At 39.9% G+C, this 19,070-nt stretch overlaps 1 protein-coding gene across 1 annotated transcript; it reads left to right on the top strand.

Annotated features, from left to right (window-relative positions):
- Positions 1 to 1,622: 1,622 nt before the first annotated feature.
- Positions 1,623 to 5,968, top strand: LOC124654394 (lysine-specific demethylase JMJ30-like). Its single transcript, XM_047193400.1, has 6 exons — positions 1,623 to 2,081; positions 2,557 to 2,766; positions 3,722 to 3,853; positions 3,953 to 4,096; positions 4,909 to 5,001; positions 5,449 to 5,968. The coding sequence occupies exons 1-6, from the start codon at positions 1,638 to 1,640 to the stop codon at positions 5,638 to 5,640; spliced, it is 1,215 nt and encodes a 404-aa protein (XP_047049356.1). The 5' UTR covers positions 1,623 to 1,637; the 3' UTR covers positions 5,641 to 5,968.
- Positions 5,969 to 19,070: the final 13,102 nt, after the last annotated feature.

The raw sequence follows: 19,070 nt of genomic DNA, 5'->3' as shown, positions 1-19,070 counted from the left end.
CTTTTTTATTTTTTCTTTCCTTTTCCTTTTTTATTTTCTGTTTTTTTTCCTTTTTCTTTTTTTGTTTTGTTTCTTTTCTGTTTATTTTTATTTTTGTTTAAATTTGAAAATAGTTCAAATTCAGAAAAAATTTAAAATTGAAAATTGTCCAAAATTTTAAAAATGTTCAAATTTGAAAACCGTTCAAATAAAAAAATGTTTAAATTTGAAATCCGTTAAAATTTGAAAAATGTTCAAATACAAAAAATGTTCATATTATAAAAGCGTTAAAATTCGAAATCCGTTCAAATATAATAAAATATTCAAATTTGGAAAAATGTTCAAATTCAAAAAATGTTCATAACTAAGAATGTTAATTTTTGGAAAAAAATAAATTTTACAAATTTTAAAAAATGTTCAAATTTAAATTATATCCATATCCGAAAATGTTCAAATTTCGAAAAAAATTAAATCAGAATCTGAACATTTTAAAAATTTTGAAAAATTTGAATCTGAACAGATTTTGAAATTTTGTTCTCCGAAATATATTTTTTAAAAGTTAGATATTGAAAAAGAAAATATTAACAGAAAAGAAACAACAAAAAATTAAAAAAACGTACCTGCTACTAATGGGCCGCGGCCCAACCAACTGACCTCGTACACGCTGACTAGGTCGGTGTACAGCACTCCTCGAAGAGGGGGGGGTGCTTTACACCGACCTGCTCGGTCGGGAGGGACGAGCCGCACACCCCCCGGCTGTTGTTGGGCCTGGCCCACGGTCGTGGTTTGAACAGCTTTTTTATTTGTTTAGATTTATACAATTTTTAAATAGGAATAATTTTCAAATTAGAACAAATTTTGAATTGGAAAAATATTAAATTGGAACAAATTTTTAAAATTTATTATTTTTTATATATGAACAATTTCCGAAGAACATTTTTAAAATTCGAACAAATTTTTAAATTTAAACACTTTTCGAATTTGAAATTTTTTTATGTTTGAACAATTTCGAATTTGAAAATATCATATTTAAACAATTTTTTGTATTTGAACAATTTTTACTTGAACAATTTTCGAATTTGAAAATTTTTATACTTGAACAATTTTCGCATTTGAGCAATTTTTATAATTGAACAAATTTTCGAATTTGAATTTTTTTCGAATATTTGAGATAGAAATTTTTTACATTTAAAATATATTTAAATTTAAAAATTTAAATCTTAAGAACGAAAAAAAACAGAAAAGAAAAAGAAACAGTGAAGGAAAAAAACAGAAAAGATAAAAAAACAGAACAGAAAACAACAAATAAAACGAACTGGACCGACGAGGCCGGCCCATACCGCGCGCGGGGGTGTGCGGCGCGCGGTAGCCACCGACCTGGTCGGCATATAGGATTTTCCGACCAACATCGGTATGCGGCGCCGAACCTGGGCCAGGCCCATAACGCGTCCTAAATCGGAAAGCCGAGCTTGCAGAGGTCCAAATACGGAAGATTTTGCTGCTACTGCTAGCAAGCAAAATATCCGATCAACAAACGCGTATCCTCAGCGACCACTCAGCAGCCAGAGAAATATCTCCTTCGCTTTTTTGCACTTTTTCCCTCCGGGGGTCCCCGGCGACACGTCACAAAGCGCACCGCCGCTACTCCGGCGACGGCGATGGCCTGCGGCGGCGATGATTCGGAGGCGGATCGGCGGGCGGCGCTGCTGCGCGAGATCACCGAGGAGGGCGGCTTCGCGTTCGCGGCCTCGGCGGAGAAGGCCGCGGCGGGGGACCTCCGCTCGGCGGAGGCGGCGCGGGAGATGGCGTGGGAGCAGCTCCACTCGGGGCCCTGGAGCGAGGTCGGCGCCGCCTGGAGGGACGCCTACGCGCTCGCCTGCCTCCACGTCGCGCGCCTCCGCCGGGCCGGCGGCGACCGCGCCGCCGCGCTCCGGGCCCTCGACATGGGGCTCATCATGGGGGGGAACCTCCTCCGCGCCGACCTCGAGGCCGCCCTCGCCTGCATCGTCGCCGAATCGAGCGACGGCGACGGCTCCGAGGCCGCCGTTGAAGAAGCCAAGAGGTGGAGGGAAGGGCTCCAGAGGAACCGTGACATCGCCGATGTGAGACCGCTACTGCCTTCGTAAGATTTCGTGCGTGTGTGGGCTCGTGCTTACTCCGTCAGTACCTCCACTAAGCGAGCTTAATTTGCAGGGGCTTGTTGAAGGATGAATATTCTTCCATGTTTAGTAAGACTGTAGTTTCTAATGCAGATGACTAGATTAGACTATGTAGAAAATCTCATATTGGTAGATTAGATGCACCATGGTAAGTAAATTATGCATGTGAAATGATATTCCCATTTTGACAAGAAAGTGGTGTTCCCATTTCGATTGGTAAGGCATTGATACACTGAATGATGTCTGGATATTTGACCCCAAAAATGGGTGTTGATTGTCTGCAATGATTACAGGATTTTTTTTTCTTGTCACCTCGTTGCTACCTTGTTTTCTGAATTTTTATTTGTGGATGAGGCATTTAGGATTCTTTTTTTGGTGTATTACTCTATTGATGCTGATAATATTGTTATTTCCTCAGGCCCTCAAAATTCTTCCGACAAAGTCTTTATCCTGTAAAGAAATCACAAGACGGTCTTGCATATCTTTGGAGGAGTTTATATGTGATTACTTTTTACGTGATACCCCTGTTATAATCAGTGGCTGCATCGATCATTGGCCTGCGATGACTAAATGGAAGGACATTCAGTACCTAAAGAAGATTGCTGGGGATCGGACTGTTCCTGTTGAAGTAAATGCTTCTCCTCACAGTAGATGTCGAAATGCAAAACAAGCTGTTTCTACTTTGATTATTTATGATGCCTGATTTCTTTTTCGTTCCTGTTATTAGTTCTCAGGGGCCTTAGTATGCCATAGAGATATATTGTGAAGCTAACTACTGATCCCTTTTCTGCTGGTATGAAACAAAAAGGGCATTAAACTTGATGCTCAATAAAATTGTTTGTAAAAACGGTATGGGAGATTGAAGTTTGATCTTCAGCACACCTGTATTACACGTCCCTTTACACTACACTACCTGACTTGCTTACACGATAAGCCCAATGTTTTGAAAATTTGATCCAGTTATTCTTTCGGTTTGCAAGTTGAAACACATATCTTTTGCATTGGCCGTCAGAACTGTATGTAAATGAAACTTCTTTTGAACTGCTCTGTTGTTTGTCACATTTATTCGTTGCATCTTTGATACTATTCACTTAGCTTGTGCGTGATAATTACTTAGCATGTATTTTTTTAAATACTATAAGCATGTGGACTTGTTCGTGAAAATTTGGCGAATGTGATTACATGCCTTTTGGACATGTATAGCTAGCTTCAGTTTTCTTTGGTTTTCCATGTATCGTCTTCCTTTAACCATGCAGATATTTATAAGAATTACAAAGAACCACTTTCCCTGATGTTGCGGGCATATTATCATAGTTGAAATCTTGTCCAATTAAGACAATATCTAAGAATGTTAGATAGCAGTTGCTAGGTATTTATCTGCAATCCATTTGACCAGTTTAATTCACAATAGCTTCTAGTAATTTAAAACCCCTGCTTAGTCGAGGTTATAGAAATAATATACTCTTGTATTAATCTCCCAGTAATTTTGGACAAATGCTTAATTGAGATTTTAGAAGGAATATTTCCCCTTATATTATTTTCCTAGTTGTTTTGGTACACTGATATAATTGACTCCGTGTCAGGTTGGGAAGAGCTATGTTTGTAGTGAGTGGAAGCAGGAGCTAATCACGTTTTCCCAGTTCCTTGAGAGGATGTGGTCAACAGTCTGCCCTTCAAATGTGACATATCTAGCTCAGCATCCATTATTTGAGCAGGTGGAAGCTGGCATTGTTGATTCCTTAGTAAATTTATTTTGTATGGAAAAGAAAACGTCTTAGTTCAGCTGTCAGACTTTAGCTATTGACAATTGGCAGATAAAAGAGCTTCATGAAGACATAATGGTTCCTGATTACTGCTATGCTGGTGGAGGGGAACTCCAGTCACTGAATGCATGGTTTGGTCCACATGGGACAGTGACACCATTGCACTACGACCCACATCACAACATTTTAGCTCAGGTATAATGGGAATATACTTTTTTTTACCTCTGTTTGTTGGTTTTGAGATTTAATAACAAAAGGTTGATGTTCCTGTACTTGAAAAGTTGAACTGACATTTTGCAAGTAGCTATTTTCTTGATAACATATTATCTGTATTATCTTGTAGATATTACTAATTTAACTATGTTTTCTTCAGTTCTTGATTTTTATGCAAGTAACCCTGCACATTTGGCTTCAATGCTTAAATTCACAGCAAATAAATTTCTTAAAAGATGTCTTTCTGTTGGGTTCGTAGTTTAAAATAGCCAGCTATAACCTTTCAAAAAGGTGCGGCTAAGGGAATTAGCTCTCTAAAAGGTGGCTATAGCCCGGCTATAGTTTTTTCGCAGGCCACGGCTATAGCCTATAACCCACTATTTAAAACCATGGTTGGGTTTCATATCTAGCCTACCCCAACTTGCTTGGGACAAAAAGTTTTGTTGTTGTTGTTGTTAAAAATAAAATAAAATATGTTGAGCAACTCAAATCAGTGGATATTGCATAGAGATAAATAGCAAACAGAGAATTCAGAATCACCTAAAATGCTGCGTCTGCCAGGTTGTTTCAGCACTTTGGTGATACAGACTTCAAACTTGCAGTAAAGACCACATATGACCTTTTGAGTGTTTTAGTGTTCGAAATTATTCTGCCTCCATGTTGAACTTCAATTAGTTTTGTCCCTTCATTTGTTTCAACTGTAAATGCTGTACTAGTATATTTCTAGATGATGTCTGCTATATTTCCTATATGTTATCAGCTGTTATCAGTTTATAATAATTTCTCCATACCAGGTCTTGGGCAGGAAGTATATTAGACTCTATCCTGGTTCCGTATCTGAGGACTTGTACCCACACACAGAAACTATGTTAAGCAATACTAGTCAGGTACAGTCAATCTGTTCCGACAAGTTACTCGTTGGAAAGGAAGAATAGCCTTGCAGATCTTCACAGCGGTACATATAGTTTTGGCAGCTGAAGATTGCAATACTGAATTTCCATATGTGCATTATTACTACTACTCTCTTGTCCATTATTCTTAAGCACAAGATTGCAAACTGGTGCTTCATTTTTGGGGCTGAATTAGTAAACTATGATAGATCACCAGTCTGTAGCTCTTTTTCTTTTTCCTTTTTTTTGGTTTCTTTCTCAGTTTTATCCTGTAGATACATCAATATAGTGTTATATTATCCTTCTCCGTATTCTTCCATATTTTCCAGTATCCACATAAGTACATGACATGTTGCTACAGTTTTGTTGGTTTTGGTATAATGCACTAGTGCGGATATAAAGACAATTTATGTTGTTATATTGTGCTAATGGATGCCTCTGCAGGTGGATCTTGACAACATAGATGCAAAGGAGTTCCCAAGGGTACAAAACCTTGACTTCATGGACTGCATATTGGAGGAGGGTGACCTGCTGTACATTCCACCAAAATGGTGGCATTACGTCAGATCTCTTTCTATTAGTTTCTCCGTTAGCTTTTGGTGGCGTGCTGCAGCTATAACTTCAGACGCTCCATAGAGGCGATGTCTTGGTATTTGGTACATCAGGATCAGACCTCAGGATTGAGGAGCTTGGTAAGCCTGACCGGACCCCTTGTTTCGACATCCAATCATACGGCATTGCTTGGATGCAGTTGTCCATGCCTATTATTGCAGATGTACATTGTTAGTTTCGCTATAACTATCTGAAACACCTGAAAATTTCTTCTGTGCCACACGTAACGGTGATTTACATTCTGTACCCTTTGATACTTGGAGGTTCAGATTGATCATATTCCAATATCCTGTGACCCGTGTTATTTCTTAGACAAGTTTGTAAAACTTCCATGTAAGTCCCATTGCAAATCATGTGCATTCATACGCACGACGCTTGCCTGTACGGTTTTTTTTTTTTTTCAACATGTTTTCACCCAATGTTTTGCATAGTCGACAGTCTTGTACTTGTATTCTGTCTTGTCACCTCTAAATAAGGCTGTACATGTCTGCCATTTGAGGTTACGGCATGGTTATCGTCCATTGCGAGGACTATTGGTCTTATGAGGAGCTGTTGGCCTGCATAGATGATGGAACTGAAGAATCCTATGGCCCATGGCCATGGGAACAATATATATTGTTGATCAAATGACACATACAGTGGTTGAATGATACAAGTGCGCCCAATTATTCCGATGGAAACAACTCGATCTGGTGCAAGGAAATCTTCACTCTGTTTCTTTCAAAAGCACTGAAACTTCGTTTTTGACACACGCAAACATCAAAGGCAAGGTGAATGGAAATTAAAGTTCAGGGCCCCCATGCATGGTACCAGCAACAGAAGCCTATGTTGCAACCAGAGACATCTACATCCATTATCTTGGCATCTATCTTTCGGCAGCATCCTATACCATCTATCCGAGCCTGGAGTCTGAATCAGCGTGGAGCCGGAGAGCCGGTAGCAAAGGAGAGAATTTCTCCTGGACCAGGCGAAAGGCTCCACGGAAAAGAAGCTGCACCGCCATGGATGGTCCATGGCATGGTACCGTCTTCGATGGCCGGATGCTTTTGTTCGTGTCGTGGTCGTGTAGAGCGCAGCTGCGCTCGTCTCATGCATGCAACTTCCTGCCCGGCTTCGTGCTCGTAGCTTTCGTCCGTGGGCACTGCTGCTGATACTGTGCTGCGTGTGGGTGGTCACTCCCTTATCCTTCTCTCGCATGCAAGGATTATCGCTGAGACTCTGTTGTGATGATGAAGTGTTTGCTGCAATTTTTTCTCTGTCAAAACGTCCTGCACATTTGGACCTCTCTCTATTTGCCGCTTTGTGGTCTCTTAATCTGCCATTATGTTTCTGTATGTGCATGAAGTTTAGCAATTTGGACTTTTGCCAACTGTTTTTATTCTTCCTGTTCCGGTGTCCATACTCGCATTCTCGATGTTGTGCACGTAATTACCGCTATCAATAACCAGCGCTGTTAGGTTTCTTCCCCAGTACGGCCAATCATTTGCTGCTGATAGCTCTCAGCCCGTCCGAGTTCGAGTCTCCGTACTCGCATTCTCGGTGTTGTGCACACAATTACCGCTATCAATACATAACGCTGCTGGGTTTCTTCCCCAATACGGCCAATCATTTTTTTTATTCTTCCTGTTCAGCAGTTAGAGACAGAGTGCCAGTGCCTCCAAATTGCTAAACAAATAGTTAAATTGATTGCCAAGGCCAATTTATATTATTTGTGAAGACAACAATGATGGAAGACGGAACGGGCCAACGTATATAGTCTAACCATCAGTAGACAGAAAGGAGTAAGAGCTATATATAGCTCACATGCGTTTGTCATACTACTTAATCAAGGATTAGTTCTAAAATCGCCTTTCTCGTACCGTTTTGTCCCCGAGAACCGAGCCTAGGCAAAAATATGTTTCTATTCATTGTCTTTTTAGGTGTTTTATTTGGGAACACACATCCCAAGTGTAGTGGGTGATGTAGCCGGTGGCCATTTGGGTTAAACAAACGCCACCATGGAACAGAGACATCCTTCTAGTTCTTTCAAAAGAAAGAGACATCCTTCTAGGTATGCAGACTGTCAACAATCTGCATCTCTGCTTTTTTTTTTTTGAGGGAACAATCTGCATCTGTGCTTAGTTGTTAATCTTTTGTTCCTTGTTCAGTCTCTTTGTGCCAGGATTACAGGCAGGCCCTCCTTGGGGTTGCCCACTTCCTTTTGTCGCCATGCTCCTACACAACATCTTTACAGCTTCAACCTTCAAACGACAACAAAATGGGGATAATAAAAATAGTGAATCGACCTCAATCGAGACAATGGAGAAAGTCCACATCAAAGTTTTTAAAAAGATAAGATACGCATACGCTCAAAGTGTTTGGTTTAGGTTACAGTGCACACACACACACCGCCCTGCGGTTTGACAATGAGACGTCGCATCTTGCTCCCTCCTTCCTCCAACGCATGCGTGCTGCTAATGTGCTCGCCGCTAGCCTCCAACGCATGCAGCTAACTAGGCACCATTGGAAAAGCTCGCAAAGGAAAAATGTAAAGAACTGCTAAAGAGAAGGCAGGGGTGGATCGCCTTTTTGTTGGTTGTGCTGTCAACGAGTCCTTTCCCAAATCTTGATAGGGGTATCTGATGTCTGATAATGTGGTTTCCCATGGATAAAAGGCTAACAATGATTAACCGACCCCCTCGGCTTATCCTGGCATGCCATGTGATCCTTGAGCTTTTTGGATTGGCCATACGCATACACCTAGATGTTGCCTTGGGGTTTACATCAACGCCCCATGATTGTTCCAGGGTTCTAATCTAACTTAACTACTAACTTGGATCTTGTTAACTTTTCCTGACCAACTTTTGACTTAATCGCAGGGCTCAAAACAATGCCGAGAAGAGTAGGGGGAGCTTTTATATCAGTCCCCATGTCTGTAAGCAATCAAAAACTTTCCAACGAATGGAGCTTAATTATTTTGTAATCATTCAGCCGATTTCACCAGAGATCATATAACAGTCGTATGAGGTGTGTTCATTCTAGATATGCCCAGTAATTAATATTCTTGTTAAAGATATTGTTTTAAGAGGATGGACTTGCTACAAGATAAAAATGCAAGGTTTTATGCTTAATTGGTTGTATCTGGCAATAATCTTACTAAAAACATTGTTTTGCGAGCACAGACTCCAGGTGATGTCTTGACGGTAATTTATGTTGCAGCTACAAGGTTTTAATCACCGTAGCGGGATGTTCTGTTTTCCTTTTTGTGTTTTTTTACTTTGTATGGTAGGATTGTGTGTATCCGTAATGTCTTTAGGACATTTTGTTGTTGTACATGGCAGGGTGCAATGGTTATCTTCGTGATATTAATAAATTTTCTTTGTCAACAAAAGATATGCCCAGTAATGACGAACAAACACAGCATTTTTTTTTTTGGACCGGTATATACACTAGATTTCATCTGTTAACCAAAATGGTCGGAAAATGCCCTAAAGCTACCCGAAAGCTCCTTTTTTTTTTTTTCCTTTGCGCTTTATTCCGATTCGGATCAAAGCGAAACCCCTACCTCTGCTTCTTCTCCGGCAGAAGCCAGGCCAGCAGGGAAGCAGGTCACGGGTCGGCAAATGGTGCACCTAGGTTTTGGTTGTGCTGCAGTAATGTAAGCAGGCAAGCAGGCAATATAGGCAGCTAAAGCATTAGACAGTTGATCCAGGCTAGAACAGAGTCAAAGCTTTGGCAACTCCATCGACAGAGGGCAGCCGAGGCAGGCGGCCAGGCCACAGCGGAAGCAAGAAAAGCCTGCCCGGAGTATCGTTCTTCATTAACTTCGACCATTTCTTAGCCAGGAGATAGATCATAGACGCCACTAGAAGCTAGCATTATTTGCCACACCCAAACGGCCACCTATTCCCCTGAAAAGACGAGTTGCATTAACAAACCAAGGAGCAGAGCCCAATCGAGCCTGACATTCCTCTTTCGCAGGGGCCACTCTCAAGATCTCCAATAGAGTGGAGCAGTGTCTCTTGCCAAAATTCGAGTGTAGCAAAGCTAATTCCAATAGAGTGGAGCAGTCTCGTACCTTGCCAAAATTCGAGTGTAGCAAAAGAACAATTGGCATATGCTGCATGATAATTGAGAAGCGTTGGGTTGTGGACGAAAATACCATGTTGGACACGTGAGTATGGAATGGAAAATCTCATTTTGGCCGCACCGCCGAAAAACTAATTAAGAAAACTAAATCTCAGACAAACAATAAAAAAAATTCTGCATGCGGACTCAATAGTAATTTTCCTTTCAAATTATATAATACTACACCGTAGAAAAAAAATCCTTAGCTGTGTTGGCTTTGATTATAAAACAGAGCGAAAACATGATTCAAAGAGGAGACGTGATGGCGTTTCTAGGGTCAAAGAAGTAGGAGTGAGCATGCACAAAGTCGAAGAACATTATGAAAGTCAAATAAAATGCATAGAATTGACTTGATACTGAGTCAAGATTTTTGGCAAGTTTTACAAAACTGACAAAACCATGCAATTAGCACACATAAAAGGACATTTTGCACAAATTCATTATTTTTTCTATTTTCGTTGATTGTTCTCAAAATGGAGTCAAAATTTCGGGCATGGTCATTCATAGCAAGCGGTTAAAATCTTTCAACTTTGTTTGTGGGTAATGTACAAAATCCTAAGTTTTGGCAATTTTTAGAACCAAACTAGAGCACACTTGTAATTTAAATTTCAAATACTTCTAAAATATTGGCCAAAACTCATTTGAATGGAAAAGGGTAGTTAGAAAGCCAGAAAATCGTCATGTCCGGAAAGTGGCCATCCCATATGGTCTACCTTCTGCAGAAATTGCACGATAATCCTTTTTCCCTATTTTGTGTAGCTGCTTACAACCCATTTTTTGCACAAATAAAATGAAAATCATTTTTGTGCCAAAAAAAATTGGAGCTCCCTTTGGCACTATTGTTTTCCATGCCAAAATGCACCTCTATGCCAAAAATGGGGCACACTATTATGAAATATGACATGATATGACCATCTCCTTGGTTATTTGGCTTGAAAAAGTCATGATAAGTCATACATGATGGCCTGTTTTATAAAACTTTTTAATATTTCCCCGCAACTAGAAAATACAAAAAGAAATTTTACACCATTTTTATTCATTATTTCAAGTCTTTGTACTGTTCCAAAATGGGGTCAAAATGGACAGCATTGCCATTCATAGAAATGAGTTGAATCTTTCAACTTTCTTTATAGCTAATGCATATAATCCAACCTTGTACCTTAAAATTTTTTTTTCCAATTTTAGGACAAAACTAGAACATATTTGTAGTTAAATTTTGAATTACTTTTGGAAAAAATGGTCGAAACTCATTTAAATGGGATAAAGTAGTTAGAAAACAAAAAAATCTCCATGTTCGGGAATTATCTATCCCATGTCATCTATAGTGTTCGAAAGTTGCATTCGTGCCATTTTCCCCATATTTTTATAATAGCTTCTTCACAGAAAAACCTGCTTTAGCACAAATAAAATGGAAAATAATTTTAAAGAAAAAAGTTGGAAACTTTATTTTGTAATATTGTTTGGCATGCCAAGAAACACCTCTATGCCAAATTTGAAGATATTATCATGAACTATGTCACGAATAAGGCTATCCTCTTGGTCATTTGGCTAGAAAGTCAAGATAAATCAATCATGATTAAAAAATCATACTTAGGGTTGCTATATTTCCTACAACTAGCACACTTAAAAGTATGATATCAATTTTTGTTGTTTGTTTTCATAATGGGTTCAAAATTACCACCATGGTCATTAATATCAAGGGGCTGAAGCTTTCAATTTTATCTCTAGCCAAATGCATATAATCATAATTAGGTACCTTAAATGATTTTTCGCAATTTTTAGAACCAAACTAGAGCAACTTGTATTTAAAACTTGGTTTACTTTTGAAAAAGGGGATGCAACTCATTTAAATGGAAAAAGGGCAGTTAAAAAGCATGAAATCTTGTCATATCTAGAAACCGGCTATCTCGTATAGTGCTTTGTGTGAAAATTGTATTAGTTCCATTTTCCCCATGATTTTTGTAGCTGCTTTACCAAAAAAAAGCCCATTTGATACATTAAAGAAGATAGAAGAACATATGAACATAGTAGGTAGATTAAACTCCATGTCAACAAAATCCTAACTTGATAATATAAACGTTAACTAACTTAATAAACTTAAAAAATGCAATTGACATAAACTAAAGTAATTCTTCTACTTCATGGCGCCTTCATTGGCAGTGGAATGACGTGACTTTCTCTTCGTCTATGGCATCATCAGAGTCATCGAAGCCGGAATCATAGTCGTCAGCAGCAATAATCATGGGCTCTTCGTCGATGGACTTGAACTACGCGCCCTCTTCCATGGGCACGATGTCCACATTACCGCCCATTTCTCGATGACCTCGGGGCTAGGGGTCGCTTGAGGACTCTAACAATCCATACTCATAGATCGGGCTCTACGGAGGAAGATCCTTCCACTGTTGTGCCTCGTAGAAGGCTATGTTCTCCCACCATATGCCCTCCTCCTAGGGAAACTTCTCCTATCCTCACTCGTCTTGTCGGAGTAGGTCTCAGGCTCCACCTCCTCCTCCTTGCGGTACTCCTCCTCCTCCTCCCCCCCCCCCCTCCTCTCGTGAAAGGTGAGTACTCTACCACTTCCGATGAAACATGAGACTCCTCGCGGCATGAGAATGGGTTGCCTAGCAGGGACGCGCTGCTCGATTGACAATCTCTTCCCCAAGATATTTCCACGGGGGAAAAGATAGAGAGGCGGAGTGCAATAACCAGTGTTCTTCAATTTCAAGGTAGGGCCCCTTTTATTTTAATATAATGTGTACACAGTTCTAGTTCCAATCTAATTCACACCTCGATTTCTAAACCCTCAATTGTTCACATTCCTGGTCCCACATGTAATGAGTTATCCCAAATGTAAGATGGGTCCACACATGTTAGGATCTCATCCTATAAATGGTAAAAGGTTGTAGAGTTGGTTGTTTGCTAGAGTGGTTTCGAAGGAGGAGGACAACATTCAAGAGAGCTAACATATGTGGGCACAACAGAGTAGTACCAAGGATAATGTGGCACGAAAGTAGAAAGCCCTTTCGCTAATGAGATCCTTTAGATTGGGTAGAGGTAGAGCATAACCATATTGTGTTTGAGGAGAAAATCGATCATTGAAGCCCTCAGAAAAGGTTACCTGCAAGGAACGATGGCAGAGGACATTGAACATATTTCCGCAATTGGTGCCTCAAGAGGATTCGTTGTTATGCTTGGGAGCATTGATTGCATGCAAACCAGAAGTGGAATAATTTCCCTAAAATAAGGCACATTCATGTCAATGATCCAACCATCGTTCTTGAAACTATTTTCCCCATAGGATTAATGGATTTTTCACTCCTACTTTGGGTTATGTTGTTCTCACAATGAAATCAATGTGCTGCAATATTCTCCACTCTTTGTAAGGCCTGCTAAAGCTGATACTCCAGTGGTGAACTTCGGGTCAATAGTCATAAATATACGATGGGTTAATATATTTCTGATGAGATATTCCCTTTGTGGTCTGCGTTTTTGAAGACAATGTCACACCCTCATTGTAAAAAATTGTGCTCTCTTTTCTAAGGAAAAAGGTCAGTAAAAGATTATGGGTGTTGCAAGCCCACTTTGCAATTGTTCGTGATCCTTCTAGATTCTACCATCGAGAGTCGATGTGGAAAATCATGACAACATGTGTGATTGCGTAAAACATGGCATTGAGAATGAGCGACGTCAATACAAAGACTTCTAGTATGATGTGGTACACGTGAAATCATTAATAGTGAGTGTGAGCATTCCTTGAAGTCCAATAGACCGTTGAAGATCTGACAATGCATGAACAACTTCGATGACCTAATTGAACATATCCGCTAGCTAAGTAGGCAATAGCTTCCATTTCTTACCTCCATGTTTATTTACATTATGTGATATATTTGGAATATATATTATATTCAAGTTTGAATTTCAAAGGTAGAATTTTTGATTGGTGTACTGTGTGTGGTGGTGACCTCAAATGGTTGTCATGTCAAATATGAGTTTGGATGGCTTGCTTTTATATTAGAGGGAAAGAGATAACTTTTTTTATTTGAGGGTTGGGTTTTACGTGATCTCCGATGCAGAAGTAGGTGCACAGAAAAATCTCCCCTTTTTTATCCGTAGGATAGGAAAAGATCCCGCAATATGAGCAAGATTGCATCGCCACCCTAAGGGTATTTCACGGTAAAAAAACAAAGAATTCTGAAGAAGAGGTTTGATCCGATGTTACGTTCCTATAAAGTCTAGTGCAAAGGATTCCTTCGGTAACTTTCCATGGGATATAATTTTACAAATCAAACAACCGCTGTAGAAAATGTTTCCAATGATTCAGATCCTCCAGAACCCCTATGCAAATCCTTTAAATCAAAGAGACCTTAAAAGAAGTATCATCTCTTGACTCTGGTTGTGACACCGCGCTATCTTCACCGGCTCTAGATGGAATTCCCTCGTGCTCCTCTCCTCGCCGGAATCAAAGAAGAAAAGAGAGGAAGAGGAGAGATTTGAAATAAAAAAACGATTGTTTTCGAATTGAAAATGTTATAAACGTGATAAGCAAATAACGAAGAACGATAAAGGAAAATACAGTGAAGACACAAGATTTAACGTGGAAAAGCCCTACCAACACAGAAGGGGGAAAAATCACGGGCGCCAGCCAGCAAAAACTTCATTATATCGGGGAGTGTTTACAAACGTCGTGGCTTATCTTTAATCTGATAAATCCTAGCCGGCGGCTTACAAGATGTATATATAGGCGGTGGTAACGATCCGTACCGCTGAGGGCTGCCCCGCACCCCCTTCGCAGGCTTGGGTTGAAGCGTAGCGGAGTCTGAAGTTAGCCTCCCTTTAGTATATGAATTTGGATCAAAATATAACAAACTCCACCTTGAGACAAAATCCATCTTGTAGCATGAACTTCAACAATCTCCAGAACAACAAAGAAAATACACTTGCTCGCCAACAACCACTTGGGCTAAACAGTTATACCAACCAAGCTCGAGCAAAGCTTAAACTTGGAAATAGAAACTGGCTTTGTCATCATATCAGCAAGATTATCATGAGTATTTATCTTGCATACCTTCAGTTTACCTTGAGTAACAATGTCGCGAATATAATGGTACTTGATATCAATGTGCTTTGTCGTGTCATGGAACATTTGATCTTTAGTAAGGTATATTGCACTTTGACTGTCAGAAAACAAGTTAATGCAAGAATCATCTTCACAAAGCTCAACATACAAACCTTTCAACAAAACAGACTCTTTGCAAGTTTCAGCAATTGCCATATATTCTGCTTCGGCTGTAGATTGGGCAACAACAGGTTGTAACGTCCAACTCACAGCACATCCACCAATAGTGAACATATAACCTGTGAGGGATCTTCTCTTATCCAAATCGGCAGCAAAATCTGAATCCACATATATAGCATGTGAGTCCCTCACCGGTCTTGCCAAACTTCAAGCAAGTTTTGGATATGCCACGAAGGTACCTAAAAATCCACTGAACAACTTTTCAATGTTCTTTACCGGGATTAGCCATGTATCGACTGACCAAACTCATAACATATGACAAATTAGGGCGAGAATAGGCCATGACATATATCAAGGAACCAACAGCACTAGAATATGGAACTCGTGACATGTACTCAATATCGTCATCAGTATTAGGACATTGCAATGCTGACAATTTAAAGTGAGGAGCAATAGGTGTACTAACAAACTTTGCATCATACATATTAAAACGATGAAGAACTTTCTGAATGTAATTTTGCTGACTAAGAAATAACACGCTAGATTTTATTCTCTTGTAATTTACATACCTAGTATTTTCTTAGCAGCACCAAGATCCTTTATCTCAAACTCACTACTTAATTTTGACTTTAAAGTAGTGATCTATTTCTTGCTCTTGACAAAAATCAACATATCATCAACATATAACAGCAAGTATATTGGTGATCCATTAACAAATTGATATAAACACAACTATCATACTGAGATCTCTTAAACTCATGTGCAAGTATAAATGAATCAGACCTTTTATATCACTGTCTAGGAGACTGTTTCAAACCATAAATGGACCTCTTCAACTTGCAAACAAGATCCTCCTTACCGGGCACAACAAAACCTTCAGGTTGGTCCATGTATATCTCCTCCTCAAGCTCATCATGCAGAAAAGAAGTCTTTACATCTAGATGCTCAAGATCGAGATCATGCATAGCCACAATATCAAAGAATGCACGAATGGAACTATGCTTCACAACCGGAGAGAATACATCATTATAATCAATACCTAGAATTTAGCTGAAACCTTTGCTACTAACCTTGCCTTAAACCTCGGAGACCATTAGGAGACAAACCTTTCTTTCTTTTAAATATCCACTTACAGCGGACATCTTTCTTTTGTTTATGCAAGCGCACAACATCCCATGTGCCATTCTTGTCAAGCGATTGCATCTCCTCTTGCATAGCAGAAATCCACTTCATGCGGTCAACGGATGCAACGGCCTCAACATATGTAGCATGTTCAGTATCATGCTCCACCTGTTCAGCATAACTCAAAGCATGATGAACAAGATTACACTCTTCAATTAAACGAGGATGTGGACCTTTGTTACGCCTTGGTCTATCAGTAGCAGTGGAACTATTTGTTTGCTGCAAAATAGGTGGTGAGCGCTCAACAACAGTGTTCTCATTCTCAGCAACATCAATTTATTTCTCCTTCACGTGCTCCACCTGCACGCTAAACCTCTGTTGCTCATCATCAGAACCATCAGATAAATTAATAGCATCAGAAATATTTGTAGATGAACTCTTATAAAACATGACAGCCTCATTAAAGACAACATTCCTGCTATGCAAAACTTGTTTTAGGATTCCATAACTTATATGCTTTAACTCCTGAACCATAACCAAGAAACACACATTTAACAGCCCTAGGCTCTAACTTTCCATTATCAACATGAGCATAAGAAGTGCAACCAAAAAATCTCAACTGTGAATAATCAGCAGGTGAACCAGACCATACCTCAATAGGAGTTTTCTTATCAAGCGGAATGCAAGGTGACCTGTTTATCAAGTAACAAGCGGTGGAGGCTACTTTAGCCCAAAAACGTCTATGCATACCAGCATTGGACAACATGCAACGAGCCTTGGAGATGATGGTTCTGTCCATCCTCTCCGCCACACCATTCTGTTGAGGAGTATATGGGATGGTGTGGTGCCTGACAATGCCTTCGTCGTTGCAATAATCATTGAAAACAATAGAACAAAACTCTATGGCATTGTCAGTACGAAGCAATTTAACTTTTTTTCTGTTTGCTTCTCTATCATAACTTTTCACTTTCTAAAAGAATCAAACACATCAGATTTATATTTAAGAAAGAAATGCCACACTTTCTGGAGTAATCATCTATGATAGTAAGCATGTAATTTGCACCACCAAGAGAAGTCTTGCGGGAAGGTCCCCACACATCAGCATGCACATAATCTAGAATTCCTTTAGTGGTATGAATGGAAGCGTTGAATTTAACTCTTTTATGCTTACCAAAAATGCAGTGCTCACATAACTCAAACTTACTCAAATTGCAGCCATCTAGCAGGTCTCTCCCTTGCAATTCTGCCATGCCATGTTCACTCATATGTCTAAGACGCATATGCCACAGATTAGTTTTACCAGGTTCATCAGGAATAACAGCAGCAGCAATACCAGACAAAGTGCTACCTCTAAGAACATATAATTTTGCAGAATTTATATCACCAATCATGTGAACGAGAGAACCTTTTGATACCTTCAGAACTCCGCGAGAACCTGAGTGTTTGTACCCATCAACATCAAGGGTACTGAGAGAGATCAGATTCCTGGCCATGTCAGGTATGTGTCTCACATCTGTTAGATTTTTTGTGTGACATGTCATCATGCATCTTGATCTTAACGGAGCCAATGCCCACGATCTCACGTGGGTTGTTATCTCCCATACGCACAACATCTCCACTCTGCACAAACTCATAAGAACAGAATCAGTCTTTGTTATAGCAAATATGAAACTAACATGCAGAATCAAGGATCCACTCATCATTACCAGAAACACAACTAGGAAATCACCATCAGAATTATCAGTGGAAACAACAGCAACCTTACTATCACCATCAGATTTGTTTTTCGGTTGGTAACTACCGTTTCTTTCTCTTTGTTCTGCAACTTCCAGCAATCATCAATATTGTGGTTAGTTTTCTTACAATACTTGCAGAGCTTCCCATCTCGTCCCTTGGACTTTGAGCAACCTCTGGCGGTCTTGCTCTTATCTCTGTTATAGTTGTTGTAGTTGTTATTTCTGTGATCGATCCCGCCTCAGACCTGCAGTGCTTCTGTCTTAGATGACGAACCCTTTGCCTGCACCATAGATTTCATCTTTTCCCTCTGCTGGAGGGCCTCATAAACTTCGGCAAGGGTTAGTTCATCACGGCTGTATAACAAGGTATCTCGAAAATTCGCAAAAGAATTAGGGAATGAGACTAACAATATAAGAGCGAGATCCTCATCCTCCTAATTTACCTCCATGGACAACAAATCAGAAATGATCTCTCTAAAGATTGATAGGTGATTCATCATTGACGCACCTTCTTCAGCTTGTGCGAGAACAACTTCATCTTCACGTGCATCTTACTGATTAGATCTTTGGACATGCACATTGATTCCAGTTTCAACCACAGCGACGCTGCAGATTTCTCAGCCAGCACTTTCTGCAAGATATTATTGGATATATGAAGCTGAATTAAAGACAAAGCTTCACGGTCTTTACTCTTTTCATTGTCGGTCCAGGTCTTGACATCTTTCTTGCCAAATCCAATCAAGAGCTTCATCCAGATCAGAAGTTTGGACAAGAATCGCCCTCATCTTCACTTGCCACAGTGAAAATCTCGTGGTGTAATCTAGCGGCGGTAAATCGAACTTCAACGAAGATATATCGCAAAACCTAGATTGAAACACGGGCTCTGATACCACTTGTTATAAACGCGACAAGCAAATAACGAAGAACGATAAAGTAAAACGCAGTGGAGACACAAGATTTAACGTGGAAAATCCCTTCCAAGACAGAAGGGGAAAAAACCACGGGCGCCAACCAATAAAAACTTCAATATATCGGGGAGTGTTTACAAATGTTGTGAGTTATCTTATAATCTGATAAACCATAGCCGGCGGCTTACAAGATGTATATATAGGCGGTGGCAACTATCCAAGCCTACCGACAACGGGCACCGCTCCGCTCGTCAGAAGTTAGCCACCCTTTATTATACGAATTTGGATCACAATATAACAGAAAATAAGTCCTCTGGCATCGAACCAACTAACACTTTTTTACTG

The sequence above is a fragment of the Lolium rigidum genome, chromosome 5 (genome assembly GCF_022539505.1).
Source record: "Lolium rigidum isolate FL_2022 chromosome 5, APGP_CSIRO_Lrig_0.1, whole genome shotgun sequence".
Classification (NCBI taxonomy): Eukaryota; Viridiplantae; Streptophyta; class Magnoliopsida; order Poales; family Poaceae; genus Lolium; species Lolium rigidum.
The sequence above is the reverse complement of the archived record's forward strand: the minus strand, read 5'-3'. Positions and strand labels throughout refer to the sequence as shown.